Here is a 15,420-nt window from a genome sequence, read left to right as displayed (position 1 = left end):
AAGGATGAAAGTCTCTGAACTTGTTTTCAGTGGTTCTGTTTTCCCATTTACACTGATATGTGCCTGCAATGTTGCCCTTTTTGGCAATGTTTGTGGGTACCCTTATCCCAAGGATCCACTTAAATGGCGTCTGGGAGTCCAGAGGAGCTCCATTGATGTCCTATGAATTAGGTGAATGCTATTGGTTTCCCCCATCAGCCTGCATGTAATAGCTTTTATTGAGCCCAGCTCCTAGCTGATGGCAGGCATTTATGGTATTTTGAGGTGTAGTAGATGTACAGCAGGGGTGGTGATGCTGTCTTTCCTCCCCTTTTGAATTTAGTCTAGTGGCTTTGGGTGAAAGCGCTCCTGTGTTGTTTAATAATTATTTTAACAAATGTATGGGAACATTATATGGTTGAGTTTTGCAATAATGATTACATGCTTTGGGGGGGGGGGGGGGGTGAATGAAAGATAAACCCTTGATACACCTACTGTCAGAGTAACCCTCTGCAGATGGCAAATTCCTTTTTGTGTGAAATTGGAGGATGGCTACTGTCTGCATATATTCAACCATGACAGCCCCACCCCTCTCCTTCCTTCGCAATTCTTTTAAGTACCTACCTCATAGGAATATGCAAAGCTTCCCACCACACTGGGCCATTGTAGATTGCATATAACCGTGTAGGCAAAGTTTTTGGGTGAAATACCAGGCACAAAGTAGCAGAAATAACTGCAGAAACCCCGATTCCCACATTTTTTCCCAAATGCTCATTATGGCAAGTAATTCAGTCCGCCACGCCCCCGAATTGCCAATAATTGATACACCAGATGAGACTTCCAATATATGTGCAGTTGAGACGAGGTCAGATGATTAGTGTTATGCATTTAAGAGCCCACCAAGTATGCCGAGGTTTGTAGGGGATGATAGGTTGATTGATTAGTCTGCTGAATAACTCTCCTGGATCTGGAATTTGATACTGAAGCTAAAACACCCAAAAACATACACACACATTACACTATTCCTGTTCCTTAGCCCACATCCTCCAGAACGAACATACTATACTGATTAAAATATACACTGTCATTTCTCTTATCATTAAAGTTCTAGCAAAATAAACTTATTAGTCAGCAATACAATGGATAAATTCAATTAATAATCAGTTTCACAGTTTAACGTTTCAGCCAAACAACATGCTATTGAAAATCAAATTGATAAGTGTAGTTACTCACAAACGGAGCTAGCCTCTTGGATGGTAAAACTTTAATTATAAGTGACTTGAGGGGTAGCTGTGTTCTCAAAGTTGAGGTAGACTATTACTCCATTATAATATAGGGTTCTGTAAATATTTGTGTTGTCACATCATTTCTAAATTGAAACAGAGTTGGGACAGTCCTGATGGATACTGTTAGGTGTGAACAAATTCCTTCTTCACTAATCCGCAGGGAGCAAATGGAAAACTTTGAGCAGTTTTGTCTATTTCTGATAGCATCATATCTGCCGAAAAAGTGAAATGGAGGTAAAATGCCCTGGAGCACAACAATTCATGGTTCTCCACAATGAGTAAAAGCAAAAGATAATTGTGCAGTTTTGCACTGTCAGGGGTCTTTCAAAGTAACTGCATTATTAATATTTGCATTAAGTTAATTACACTGCTTTGCCCCTGACAGTGTTTCCTGCTACAGTGCAAGGTGTTAGCCTCTGGAGTTGAGAGGACTTTATATCAGCCTTATTCTGTTTGAGTGTTTCTGAATTTAGAGGTTGTTATTGATTAGGAAAGGCTCAAAGTGCTCCATGCAGAGGTTGACAATGATGAAGGACACAGTGGAACCCTAGGGGGCTCCACAGGTCATAGGGATCTTCTGGAAGGTGCCAATATGAAAACATTTAGTTGATTATATATGTAGGAGAAAAAACAATAAGGACTTTGCCAGTTAATCTCATTCAAGACTTCAGGGCGTGAATGAAATTTGAATGATTGAAGGTGCCATGGGGGAGGAGAGATCCAGTAATATGAGGCAGGGGTCATCTTTATCTTTGGTCAGAATGATGTGGTCTATCATTTGTAGGATAGATGTCTCAGTACTACAGTGTTTTCTGAAGTAGAATTGGTAGTCATGCAGGATATGGTTGGCTTAATGTGATCCTGGAGTTGTGCATAGTCTGATTTTTTAGTGATCTTGCAGATGAAAGATAGGTTAGTAAGAACCAGTAGTTGGCAAGGTCCTCAGGGTCTAGCATGGGATGCATTGTTTATTCATTTGAACACTTTCTTAGATTCCTAACTAAAAATTGGAATAAAGACTGCCACATCATCTTTCTATTAATTAAGAAAAGAGTACTTTCTATTTAACCTCGTCTCTTTGAGTTGGTTCAATGTTTCAAGCTAAAGTTCAATATGTTTTTGGGAGCGTTTATATGTTCTTTAGTGCTGGCGCACTAACTGTCCTGTTCCTATTCTCAGACTCATCCAACTTTCACAAAAACGCAAGGTCCAACACAAAAAAATTTGATTCGTAACAAGCAGGTATTTGTATTTTCAGCCCACATTAAATCACACTCTTAATCAGAAAACTTTGTCCCATATGTGTTTTAAAAGTGGCGCATCAGAGCTGATGAGCCACTTTTTCCGGGCCCACCCTACCGGCAAATAATGACACCATGGTTGTGCTGTATTTATGATACGGCACACCATGGCAGTCGTTAGCACAATAGCATCAACATTTTTTACACTATTGTGACGCTTTGCTACCCTAGCATCAAGAATGTTGACGCTAGTGTACCAAAGTGCAAGGATGCTGATAGGTTCCTAAGGGAGGGTAATTTTAACGCCTACTCTGAGCAAGCGTTGCAATGATGCCAAAATGGTGCAGAGAACTCTGTAAAACTTAATTGGCACCAGAATAGCCCCCTTGCATTCATTATGCCTGGCGCAGGCATTACGTGGCACAAGGGTTTACAAAGTGGCGCAATACATGCATTGTGCCACTTTGTAAATATGGCGTGGGAAAAATGCCACTTTAGCGCCGCCTTAGCATTAAAAAGTTACGCTATGGCACCACTAAGGTGGCACCAGGAGCTCTTAAATATGCCCCTTTGTGTCCAGAATTTTCAGGACATAGTTTGTGCATCTGTGCACATTTAGAAAAGCACTGATATATGGACGTTGTTCCAAACACAGATTAATAACATCGCAGCATGCAGGCGTCATTCTCTGTAAATCAGAGGTTAGGCAAACCAGTAAGTCTGTGACATGAAACATATTTGCTTGTTAGTACTCTTTTTTTAAATCTTAGATAGCCTTCACATATGTGGGCACATTCCCCTTTCAACCCTTTTTCAAAATAGTCAGGGGGTGTTTTACTTTCCATAAAATATTCCAGGATTGGAGTTAGAATATTAAGTAAGCCTCATTGGCTATTTTGTAGAACGTTTCCCGTTCCACAATATTCTAGGACTGGCGTTAGAATAGTAAATCAGCCTAAGCAACATCCACAAAATCCTCTGCATACATGGGAAATTAGGAGCACACAGGGGCTAGAGGAATGGCCAGAATAGAGGAATGTGCGGGTGTGATGTGCAAGAGCAACTAGATTGATCAGAGAGGAGGAAGAGGGAGGCGCTGGAGGTAGGAACAAGAGTGGGTGGTGGGCAGAGGTAACATTCGAACATGCAGGGAAACGAGGGAGCAGTGGGAGTAAGGAACACAAGGGTGGTGGAGCAAGACGTAGGAGTACGGGAGGGAGCAAGCAAGAAACAAATTGTTGTAAACTAGCCATTCATGTAGTTCACTGCATTGGTTTTGGAAGGATGCATCCTAAAAGCTAATAGCATCAATTGATAGAGAAATACTAATTTGGGCTGAGCCACAATGTTCCCAACAAATCGTCATGCCAAAAGCTGAAAGATGCTGGTCAAGAAAAGCCAGTGAATGAAAGGGGTAGAACTAAAGCCCACTCCAAATATATTGTAAGGAAATGTTTGTTTGACAGCTGTGCTGTAAACTTAAACCACAAACCCCTTTAGAACTAAGATGATAAGATGCACCACTAAATGTACAAAACATTCCAGTTCTCAGGAAATAATTATTTATAGTGTATAAATAAAGTATCTCAGTTGATAATCTGTCATTTTGTTTTTGCAGATAAACACCTTCCAGTTGGTTGTAAATGTAAGCAAAATTGCATAAAAATCATAGTAAACAAAGATGAAATGGATTTAGAAGAAAACAAATGTGCCACTACTCCGTCCCTAGAAGTGTCTGATGAAAACAGCAACATTTCCCATAGTACTTATAGGAACAGGAATCGGAGCACAGCTGAGGTACTCAGTGCTGAATGGAATGTGCCAGACGATATAGCTAAAGACAGCTTGGGAGGAATTCAATACCCAAAGTGCCATCCCAGCACCAGTGATGATATACACGAAGAGGTCATTGCCGTAGTCACACTAAACGAGTCAAAATCTTCAGTAGGGGGAAGAATCACACTCCAGCATTCTCCAAGCCCGGTGGAGTCCTTCCCTTCTTCAACAGGGCCAATCACCACGGAATTTAAATGTGACTGTTTGAATGTGAATGTGGAACTAAAGAAAGGTTTTCTATCAAATAGTGGGACTCACCTTCTCATAGAAAAGAGAAAATGCCCAAAGAAAAGCAGGAGCTATCATGACAGGCAGCACCAGAAGAGTCAGTGTTTCAGAAACCCCTGCCATGAGAATGTCACAGATGCTCATGGAAAGCATAGACCACACCCTAACAACACAGCTGCCAACAAGGAAAGCACTGTACTCAAAGTAAGCATTACTGAAAAGGATGTTGAGGTTAATTACAACAACAAACTTCAGTCTGTAGTAGTTCACATTGAACCTACCGAAACCAATAACCAATTTGACAGCAAAACTAAAAAGCGGCATAACAGCTATAATTCAAATGACACAGACTATCCTATAACAGATGGCTCTTGCAGCACAAGCCCATACTCAGGTGACCGACACAAAGGAAAAGATGACTCTTACATCAATTACATGCGCCCTGAGTGGCACTCAGATATCCCTCCACCTAAAGAGTTTGCTGACTTTAAAGATCCATATTCAAATTCCATTAGGGAGGATGGATGTCCACTTCTAAACAAATCTAGTAATAAACATTGTAATATATCAGAGTTACCATCTTGGTTGGTGGATAAACGTGATGTGCCTCAGTTACTACATGTTAATCTCACAGACTATGATGGGGACAGAGAGGATTCACATATTATAGAGACCAGGCCATCCCAATCCAACCATAGTGTGCACAATCAGCAGAAGCCAAGCACATCAGGTCACGTATGCTTAAGTTCTCAAACTACAGTTAAGTCATGGAATGATGAACAATTAAAAAATATCACTTTCGTCCCCTGTCCGCCTGCTAACAAGAAGTCATATCTTGGCTCAAAAGCAGTTAGAAGAAAAACATTCCCGGAAGCTTCAACTGAAACATTTCTTTTTTATCAACGTCAAAAAGATTCAATCTTTGCTCACTGGTCATCACCTTTTTGTAAGATACTGCTGGAGGAAGAACAGGACGCGAGAATTCCCACTATACACTCCCATCCTCAAGAAGCTGAAGGGGAACTCAACAAGTCTTTAAGTTGCACATCATCACTTAGTAGTCTGATAGAGTCAAAACCGTCTCAGACACATGACTCCACACTTTCTGATCATGAAATGACCCTTTCCCTCTCTGAGCCGGAGGAAAGTGCTGATGACATCTTCATGAATGATGTGGACTGTGCCATGAAGGATGTGAAAGACAATGGCGATATTCCTTCTTTTCATTCTTGGCCAAGTGTAAATTCTAACCAGAAGAAGGAAGATGAGGAATTGGAGCCTTTGGTTAGCCTTCCAGAAGAACCACCTGAATTAACTGAAAGCGGGTTTGATGAAGAGCCAGTTGACAGTGACCACCACAATGATGCACATGATCCTACAGAGAATCAAAGTATTCCTTTATCAAGCAAAGCAACATCATTTTTTGAAAGCCCTGTCATCAGTCATAGTCCAGGAAAGAACAGCCCTGGAAGTGCCCACCCAGAGTGTTACTCAGGACAGCCGTTAGAAATACAGTCACGATTCAATAAGGTGTCTCTTGCTCTGGAAGAGGAGGTGAAGGCGAAGAGGCGAAAGGGCTCAGTCGTGACTGTTGTAACTGGAGAGCAGGAGCAGCGTGTAATCATTCAAGGGGAAAGCCAATCACCAGCCAGTGTCTTGGGTTCTGTAGAGAATGTTGGATGCAACAAAGATGGCAGACAGCTTGGCTGTGCAAATAGAGATCCAGTCACCATGTCTGAGAAAGATAAAGGGGACCCATTTGATAAAGAATTCCACAGCTGTTTTGAGATCCAAAGCATGTTTCAGAATTCTCTTGTAATAGAAGAGGATACTTTACAGGGCGATGGCTTACAAGCAACTCAGATCTCTGACTCCTTAGGGTCTCCTGAAGATAAAGATTTTACTCGAGGTGAGATCCTGAAAGAACCACCAGAAAACCAAAGCAGTCAGCAAGAGGAAGAAAACAGAGCTCTTGGTGAATGTATAGTACCTGGGCATACCCCAGGAACTAGTCGTGACAGTGAAACATCACTCACACTTTCAGAGACTGGGGCCTGCCTGGCTCTTCGATTAGTCAAATCTGACTCTGAAAGTTATGATCAGAAGAAGACTGAAAAAATCCAAGCTTACAGTCGGAAAGCAGAAGTGACAAGAAAACAGTTTGGTAGGAAAGGTATGTTTTAGCAATTGTTTGAATTGCTAACTTTTTCCCATTATCTTACTTCAGTTTATTATATGAGCAAAACATAAATTATTTATAACTCATAGAATTATAAATATTACATTGAAATTATTTTGTTTCGTAACAGAAATTATCACAAGGCTTAAGTGAAGTATGTCTTTACTGTGAAGATTAATGTTCAGTTCAGAGTAACACTCAGACTGTGCTTGGGCAATCTGATGTGCGTACTGTCATTTATTTATTCAGTTTGGATGGGGCCTTAATCAAAAGTGCTTCAATACAGCAGAACTCTGTACCGCAAAATATAAATTTAAGGTAAGATAAATATAAATATGGTTTTCTGGGCGCAAAGCAGGGGTAGGTTATCCACCCGGTGGCCACACGAGCGGGGTCCATGGCTGTCTCCAGCGATTAAAGGAGTCCAAAGAAACATCCGGAGCAAAATTGAAATCCCCCTATTAGAAAACCTCCTGACGCGCTGATTGGAACCGGCAGGGGCAGGAGACAAGCCCCCTTTGAACTGAATGCGCGCCCCCTGCTGCGGGACGCGCTGATTGGAACCGGCGCCAGGGGCGGGAGGCAAGCTCCCTTTGAAATTGAACGTGTGCCCGCTTCCGCGGGACGTGCTGATTGGAACCGGCAGGGGCGGGAGACAAGCCCCCTTTGAACTGAATGCGCGCCCGCTGCCGCAGGACATGCTGATTGGAACTGGCGGCAGGGGCGGGAGGCAAGCCCCCTTTGAAATTGAAAGTGCGCCCGCTGCCGCAGGACACGTGATTGGAACCGGCGGCAGGGGCGGGAGGCAAGCCCCCTTTGAAACTGAACGTGCTCCAACTTACGCAGGACGGGCTGATTGGAACTGGCAGGGGCGGGAGACAAGCCCCCTTTGAACTGAATGCGTGCCCGCTGCCGCGGGACTCGCTGATTGGAACCAGCGGCAAGGGCGGGAGGCAAGCCCCCTTTGAAATTGAAGGCGTGCCCGGTTCAAGGGTGGGCCCGTCAGCGACCGGTGGAGGCCAGGCTGGGCCACACCTCTTTATTTCTTCATCTTTGTGCCCAGCATCGCTAATCTTGTCCGACAATAGCGGGGTCTGAGGAGCTTCAAGTTCATTCCAGGTGAGGGGTTTCTAGTAGGGCCACAGCCGGTGGGACTAGAAGGGACAACTACATTTTCACCAAGTGTTTGAGTGAGGAGGTCTGAAATAAGAGGAAAAGATGGGCAGACGGAAGGGGGCGGGAGCTGAAGAAAAGCACGGGAACAACAAAACCCTAGATGGATTTCTTCGAAAGGCCATTGGAGCACTAGAAAAAGAGATAGAAATGGTACAGCGCCGCTTATCTGCCCCTACATCCTCAGCCCCTAGCTGTCAAACCCGACAGCCACCTCTGCCAGTAGACTCACAGTCCGCATCGACCACCCCTCCCACTAGCCCCTCCAGAAACCCTCAGGAGCAACCAGTCGAAACTCCGGATGAGTCCACTGCTCTTTCTGCATCGATTCTGCCAATCCGGGGCCCTTCTAAAGGTGGGCCCCAAATTATTGTCGATTCCAATAACAAAGGGAAAAGGAAACAAAGGGAGTCTATTATAAGGAATAAACAAACCTGTATTTCGAACTCCCCTAATCCGGGCCTGGCTTCCAGTAATGATCATATTACAGCTCCCCTAGAAAGTGTTAATGGACGACCAGCAATTGATTATATAATGGAATCCATAAAAGAAGAGTTCACCAAGATGCTCCACCCTATAGCAGCCCGTCTCCAAGCGATTGAGGAGAAATTGGAAGGGCTCATTAAGATCCACTTGCCGGTATCTCCTCCCCCTGTAGAAATTCAATCTTACTCTTACGAGGGGGACTCATTTGATAGAGCGGCCAACATCTCAAAGGACAAGTATCCTAGGGTCCCCGCCCCTCTTTCAAAAGGAACTGGAGGTCCTGCTTCTTGTAACAACACAGCAATAAATGTTAGTGCAGCTAATTCCATTTATGAGCATCCCCAAGCAGGCCCCCTGAAGACAGTGCAGATCAACGGCAGGTCTAGACCGAGAGCGTTACATCTTCCACCGGAGTCATGCCCACACGTCCTTGTTATCACTAATGTCCCTGAACTTAAAACCAACACCCCGGAATCTTTCACCGAACTGAAAAACAAGGTTATACATTGGTTGCATGTAAATGCTAGGTTTGCATTTCATATGATACCCTCGATACTGTTGGTGAAGAGGGTGGGGTGGGTGGGATCGTTGGAGAAGCTCGGCACGGGGGACTGCATTGTTATTAATTTTAAATACCCGCTTTTGTCCAGCAGCTCTTTTCAAATGTCCATAGACCTTATCCTTCAGCAGGGGAAGTTTCTCTGTGTAGACTGCAAGTGTTCAACCCCCCCGCAGCTACAGCTGCTAATAGTGAGCCGTTAATGGCGCACAGAGTCTACCCCGGTAGCCAGCCACAGTCTGACCTTGAGTCAGTCCTTAGACCATCCTCAGCTTCTCTCTCTGAGGTAGATTGACTCAGTGATGGACTACGGGGAGCAGGAATGAGTTGCTATGAGACCAAGCATATTGTCTACCCAGTTCCTAGTGGATTTACTTCATCCATATCATCTACTCTGACAGATCCATGCAATCCGGGAATTAGTGAGAATATCACATTCGTAGCCAGTGAGGAGGGGGGATCCTTTGCGACAAGCGTTCCCTGCTATCCTGCGTTTATTTCTTCTGTCAAGTTACTAGACATGAATATGACTGGTCTTGTACCTAGTGGGGTGAATAATCTACAGGGTAATAAAGAAAAGGGTCAAGGTACGATCATGGGGGACACTAAGCTTTTTAGCTGCATCCCCCTCTCAGTGAGCAACCCCCGAGTGAAGCTTGGCAAGCTAAAACAGACGCATCTGATACTGTTCTTAGCTGGAACATAACATGGCTGGAGAGAAAAATGCAAATCCCAGGATGGGGCCAATTTATAGACGAACATCAGATATGTCTATTCCAAGAAACATGGGCATTTGAGCCCAAATATAGACCAGGCTTTAAAAGCTAGTGGGTTGCAGCGCGCAAGGTGTCTTCTGGGAGACCATCTGGAGGGTTACTTATATGGCTAAGCTGTTCTCTCAGGTGCAAGGTTGAAGTCGTAGATATGGGCTGCCCCGACTTACAGGCCTTACTAGTATCGACCCTTAAGGAGAGACCTCTACTAATAATTAATATTTATAACAGGAGTGTGGGCAGTAATTATGATTCTGATGCCCTGACCCTACTGGACAGCTTTCTCCATAGCAACATTTCATCCTATTTTATCTTAATTGCAGGGGACCATAACGTTACCTTCGAGCCCTACCCTCTGGTCCAAGAGCTATATAAAGGAGAGGACGCCTATTGGGGCATCCCCCAGTTAGTGTCAAATAAAAGACCCAGATTGAATAGAATAGCGCACCAAGTTGCTGATATTACACTAACACATGGTCTTCGATCTTGCAACGGCCGATCCCGTTCAGATGCCAATTTGCACTTCACCTTTAGGCGTGGAGCTCACAGGAGTCAGATCGATTATATTTTACTTGACATCCGACTGTGGGGCCATATGTCTGACATGACGGTGCAAGAACACGAAGAGAGTGACCATGACCCACTGATTTTAACGATTAGGGGTCTGCTGCCTTCGCTTGAAGCTTCCCACCCTAAGGCATATGCACAACAGCTCGCCCTGACAAATAAGAGACATAATTTCAAATGGGAGTCTGTTATTACCTCCTCTGAATCCCTTTCACTAATATACAATTTATTAGCAGACCAAATGAAGCGCATGCTTTTACACTTAGAGGACGGTGACGGGCTATTAGCTGCACAGACTGAACTGTTCAACTCTTTAAAGTACCTTCTCTCAGAAGAGATCATCAGTAAATCCAGGACAAAGTGCAGTGCAAGGTGGTTTAGCAACACATGCAGGGAAGCCCAGCATAAGCTATTGAGAACACTGAAAGAGGGTCATGTAGAGCTTATAAGAAAAGCAAGGAAGGACTATAAACAGGAATGTTCTAGGGCGCGCAGGAGCTGGGAGGAGGCAAGATGGGTAGCTATCCTGGAGACTGCAAAAGCAAACGATATTTCTAGGTTTTGGAAATTGATAGCAGATGACAGTAGAGATTCATCCTCCCCACCCGGTACCTCAATCCTCTCTGCAGCGTGGGCTGAGCACTTTGGTCGACTATATGAAGGGCCATCCAAAGCTACCTTTAGGACCCTTGACAATAGCTCAATCCATGGGGCTACCCCAATCAAATTCACTCTAGCTGAAACTACAGCTGCAATAATTTCATTGAATTGGGGAAAGGCCCCGGGTCCTGATAAGATCCCGGGCGACTTATATAAGACAAGACCTGACAGATGGGCCCCTTACTTAAACTTAATCTGTAATGCATTTGCAGCAGGAGCTCCTGTTCCACCCTCTTGGAAAGGGGCCGAGATAGTTCCCATCTTCAAAAAAGACAATCCTAGAAATCCTGCTAATTACCGCCCGATATGTCTACTTGACAACTCCCAAAAAATTTATGCAAAGCAACTTTTGTTCCATCTTGACGAATGGATTTCAGAGTCTGAAGCTATATCCGATCTACAGGCAGGGTTTAGACCCGCAGTTAGCACCATAGATCAAGCCCTGAGGTTCCTGGCAATCAAATGGAAGAATGTGGACCTGGGGGGGGCGAATCTGTATGTGGTTTTCATTGACCTCAGAGCTGCATTTGATTTGGTCCCCAGGAACTTGTTATGGTTGACACTATCCAATATGGGCGTTCCGATAGGCCTCCTGAAACTCATTGTTCGACTACATGAGAATACCTATGCACAAATTAGGTGTGCAAGGATGGCGAATTGACAGATTCTGTAGCTATCAAAAGAGGAGTCAGACAAGGTTGTGTCCTAGCCCCTACCCTCTTCCTCCTATACATAAACAATTGTATCCAATATTTAGAGAATTGCACAAATGATTTGCCCAAACTGGCCAGAAAGAAAATACCGTGTCAGCTATATGCGGACGACACTATCCTGCTAGCTAAATCACCGATGGGAATTAAAAATGTGGTCAACCAATTCTGTGTCATCTGCAGAAACCACGGGTTGGATGTGAATACTAAGAAAACAAAACTTATGATATACAGTGCCTCAAGAAAAAGACCGTGCAAGAATAGTAATGAATTCAATTCCGTTGGAAAGAGTTGCAGAGTTCGATTATTTTGGCATTAGACTAATGGACACTGGCAATTGGGAGGCTGCTATTGGCAAAGGGGCACTCATTATAAGGCAAAGAGGTGTGGCATTAGTACGTAAGGCTAGAACTGCAGCGAGCCCCCCCTTGAATCCAGTCTCTGAGATCTATAAAGTACAAATCCGTGCGGCGGCCCTGTATGGAGCGGAACTTTGGGGTTCTCACAGAAAATTAGATATCTTACAAACTAAACAAAACCATTTCCTTAGACACGTATCCAGGTTTGGGAAGGGTACACCAATGACCCCTCTCAGACTCGACCTAGGGCTAAACAGCATCAAAGCCACAGCGGGTCTGAGACCGCTCTCTTACTGGATCCGTCTATGGAAAACTGACGAACTTGAACCATTCAGGGTGGCGAGAAGAGAACTTATAATATCCTCACAGGGATGGGAAAAAATCCTTTGGCTGAAGGAGATGAAATCTGCCTGGGATAAGCTAGGTTTCCCTCAATACTGGAAGTATCCCGAGCTGATCCCTGCTAACGCTGGGCAGCTCGTCAAAGGGAGATATTGGGAGAAAATCAATGAAGATCTTTTACGCTGTAATAGGGTGGGCAGGTTAACACTAGAATTTCTGCAAGTCAAACATGAACCCCGGCCGAGAACCTTATGGACCTTCCTATACCTGCACGTGCCCGCGCCCTATTTCTCCAGCTAAGATACAGCACTTTGCCCGTTAATAGCTTCACGGCCCGCTGGTCATCAAGCAACCCCATGACCAACAGATGTATATTTTGTCACCAATGTAAGGAAACAACTGAGTACGTGCTGTTCTTCTGCCCCCTATACAAGAGCCCCAGAGGGAGGTGGATAATTCCTCTGTGTAAAGTCTTACTACTGCAGGACCGAGCTAATGCTATCAGAATATGCAAATATGATACATCCATATTGGTAGTAAGCTCAGTTACCAAATATCTGTCTGAAGCTTGGTCCATTCGTCATAGGTTCACCTCAGCCCTGGAGCTCTAAGTCGGCTAGGTATTCTTTTGCCTACAGATGGGGATTTTAATTAGATATATCTATTCTCGCTTTTTAACACTTAGATGTGCCATGTATCTTGACTTTGATGGGAATCTCATTGAACCTTTGTGTGGTTTTTAGAAATTTTAGGATCATTGGGTCTCTCATGTGAGAAGTTAAGGCCCTACTAGTTCATATAGATGAATTTTTAGTTCAATCGCCATGGCACCCTACAAATTATATTGACATGACAAGAAATGTATCAGTCCACAAATCGATCATGTTATCGGCTTCAGTTTTATGGAATGTATTAACTGTATTTATTCAACTCAAGTTTTTACTATTGCCATGTATAATTGTTTTATTGTATCCATAAATTGATTATGCTACCGGTTTTAGCTTTAAGGAATGCACTAACTGTATTTATTTGAATGTCGGCCACAAGTTTTTATTACTGTTATGTATGATTGTCATATTGTATTTTAATGGTCTAAATTTTTAGACCGAATAAATAAATAAAATAAATACAAAATATAAATATGACATAGTAAGAGGAAAACATGCAGCAGAAAAAGCCCAACAAATTGTATTAAAATGGGAAAAACAAGAAAGAGGAATATTAGTGAATTGAAAGCTTGCCAGTGAGGAGAGGCCAAAAGGGCAAAGAAAAGAAATCCAAAAGTTGCGGATACACTGGAAGGACCGTGAGTCACAGTTGAGAAACTGAAGCAGTTAGAACCATTATATAAGGAGAGGAAGAGAGCAGGGAGGAAAGTAAAGAACAGATTAGAAGATTATAATTTGTATTTATTGAGAATTAATGAGCAAGTGAAGTCGGTGAAGTGCAATACAAGAGAAAAAGTAGATTAAAGGTAAAGAGAGCTGTAAAATTCTGGAGTGCAGAAACCGAATAGACCGGGAATCGAAAAAGAATAGTTTTAATGGTGAAGATGAGAGGCAATAGAGGCATGAAGCAGCATCTTGAGAAAGTTAGGTGAATGTGGAAATGAATGAATCAGTAGAAAAAGAGAGGGAAAGGTAGAATACAACTACACCGTTGGGATGGGACAATCAACAGAGTTGGGATGGATGACTAGCGGAAGGCATGATGGAGGTCAGGTCCAAGATGAAAATAAAAAAAACAGATTTGTGATGAGTTGGCGGATAATAAACAGAAGTGCAGCCAAGGGTGCACAGCAGACAAGCAGGTGGTGCTATGAGACTGAGAAAAGCCAGAAAAGAAAGGAAGAAGAAGAGGAAAGCATGATACTGTCTAAGGCGCATTAAACGCCAGCCAGTCTGCATCGATCAGCAACCAGATTGCAACCAGAACCACCGCCCTTTACTGGCTAGGATGACTGATAAGATAAACCAAAGTTTAAATTCCAAGTAATTATGCCCACTGGCCAGAAATGTTAAGGTCCCTGACAAAGATATGGTCAGCAGAATTTGTCATTTAGGCTTTAGCACCCTTTACTAATCTTATAAAACTGCCTGGAGCAGCAACGGCAGAGAGTACAGTGTTTTTAGAAGCAAATTCTATGAAGGAGACACAAGGCTCTAAAGTTCTGATAAGGTGTAAGGGTCTGTTGATCAATGCCCATTCAGCAATTAGTAATTGCCACAATATATTTGATTTAATCATGGAGAAAATTCTGGACTTCATTTGTATAACAGAAAGAAGAAAGTGTTTTTTTGACAAATGACTTCGCCCTACCAGGTTATCAGATAAATACTGCTTGTAGAGGTAGAAAACAGTGGAGTAGTTGTAGTAATTGTTCCACGCTATCTGCAATGTGTCACAGTTCAGAGGATACACATGCAGACTTGCAGGTATTAGTGATAAGACTAGTTGATTCAAGGAGACACAATTTGCCATTATTCATATGCTATAGCCTGCCCAGTGATCACCTGGGTGCTGCACTGGAGCGTTTAAGTGCACACTTGACTTTGTCAACACAAGTAAATATTAGCAATATTCTGCCAAGGAATTTGAATGTACATTTCAAAGATCTTACTGATACACACGCAAACTAAAATTTAGGGCGATATAACACTGTTTAACTTCAACTTACCAGAAGAAGTTCCAACACATAGATTTTGAAACATGCTCGATGTGGTCTGTAGCAATAATGATCTATGTGCTATTAAGTCAGTTTTTCTGGTTCCTAGGATCAACCACTTTGTCATCCGAGCTGGCAAAGGCATCGGCCAAGCTGGTAAAAAATGTCACAGTTTAGATGTGTCCAAATTAGCCTCAATAGTAAGTGAGCCGAATGATTCAGTTGGTGCTGCAAATGACTCCAATCAGCTACTAGAACAGTGTAATGTCCATCCAAGGACAGCCATTAACACTTTAGTCATGTACAGAACAATCTGTAGCTGGTCCAAGCCCAAGGGAAAGAAATGGTTTAATTAGGAATTAGCCAGAATGCAAAGT

The 15,420-nt window shown here is 43.2% G+C and overlaps 1 protein-coding gene across 1 annotated transcript in view; it reads left to right on the top strand.

Annotated features, from left to right (window-relative positions):
• Positions 1-15,420, top strand: part of LOC138285815 (uncharacterized) — a 569,249-nt gene that overhangs the window by 38,245 nt on the left and 515,584 nt on the right. Inside the window, exon 3 of the mRNA XM_069226216.1 lies at positions 4,125-6,743. Coding sequence (XP_069082317.1) covers positions 4,125-6,743 — 2,619 coding nt within the window. The remainder of the gene's footprint in view (positions 1-4,124; positions 6,744-15,420) is intronic.

This window comes from Pleurodeles waltl, chromosome 1_1 (genome assembly GCF_031143425.1).
Source record: "Pleurodeles waltl isolate 20211129_DDA chromosome 1_1, aPleWal1.hap1.20221129, whole genome shotgun sequence".
In the NCBI taxonomy this organism is placed as follows: Eukaryota; Metazoa; Chordata; class Amphibia; order Caudata; family Salamandridae; genus Pleurodeles; species Pleurodeles waltl.
The sequence above is the reverse complement of the archived record's forward strand: the minus strand, read 5'-3'. Positions and strand labels throughout refer to the sequence as shown.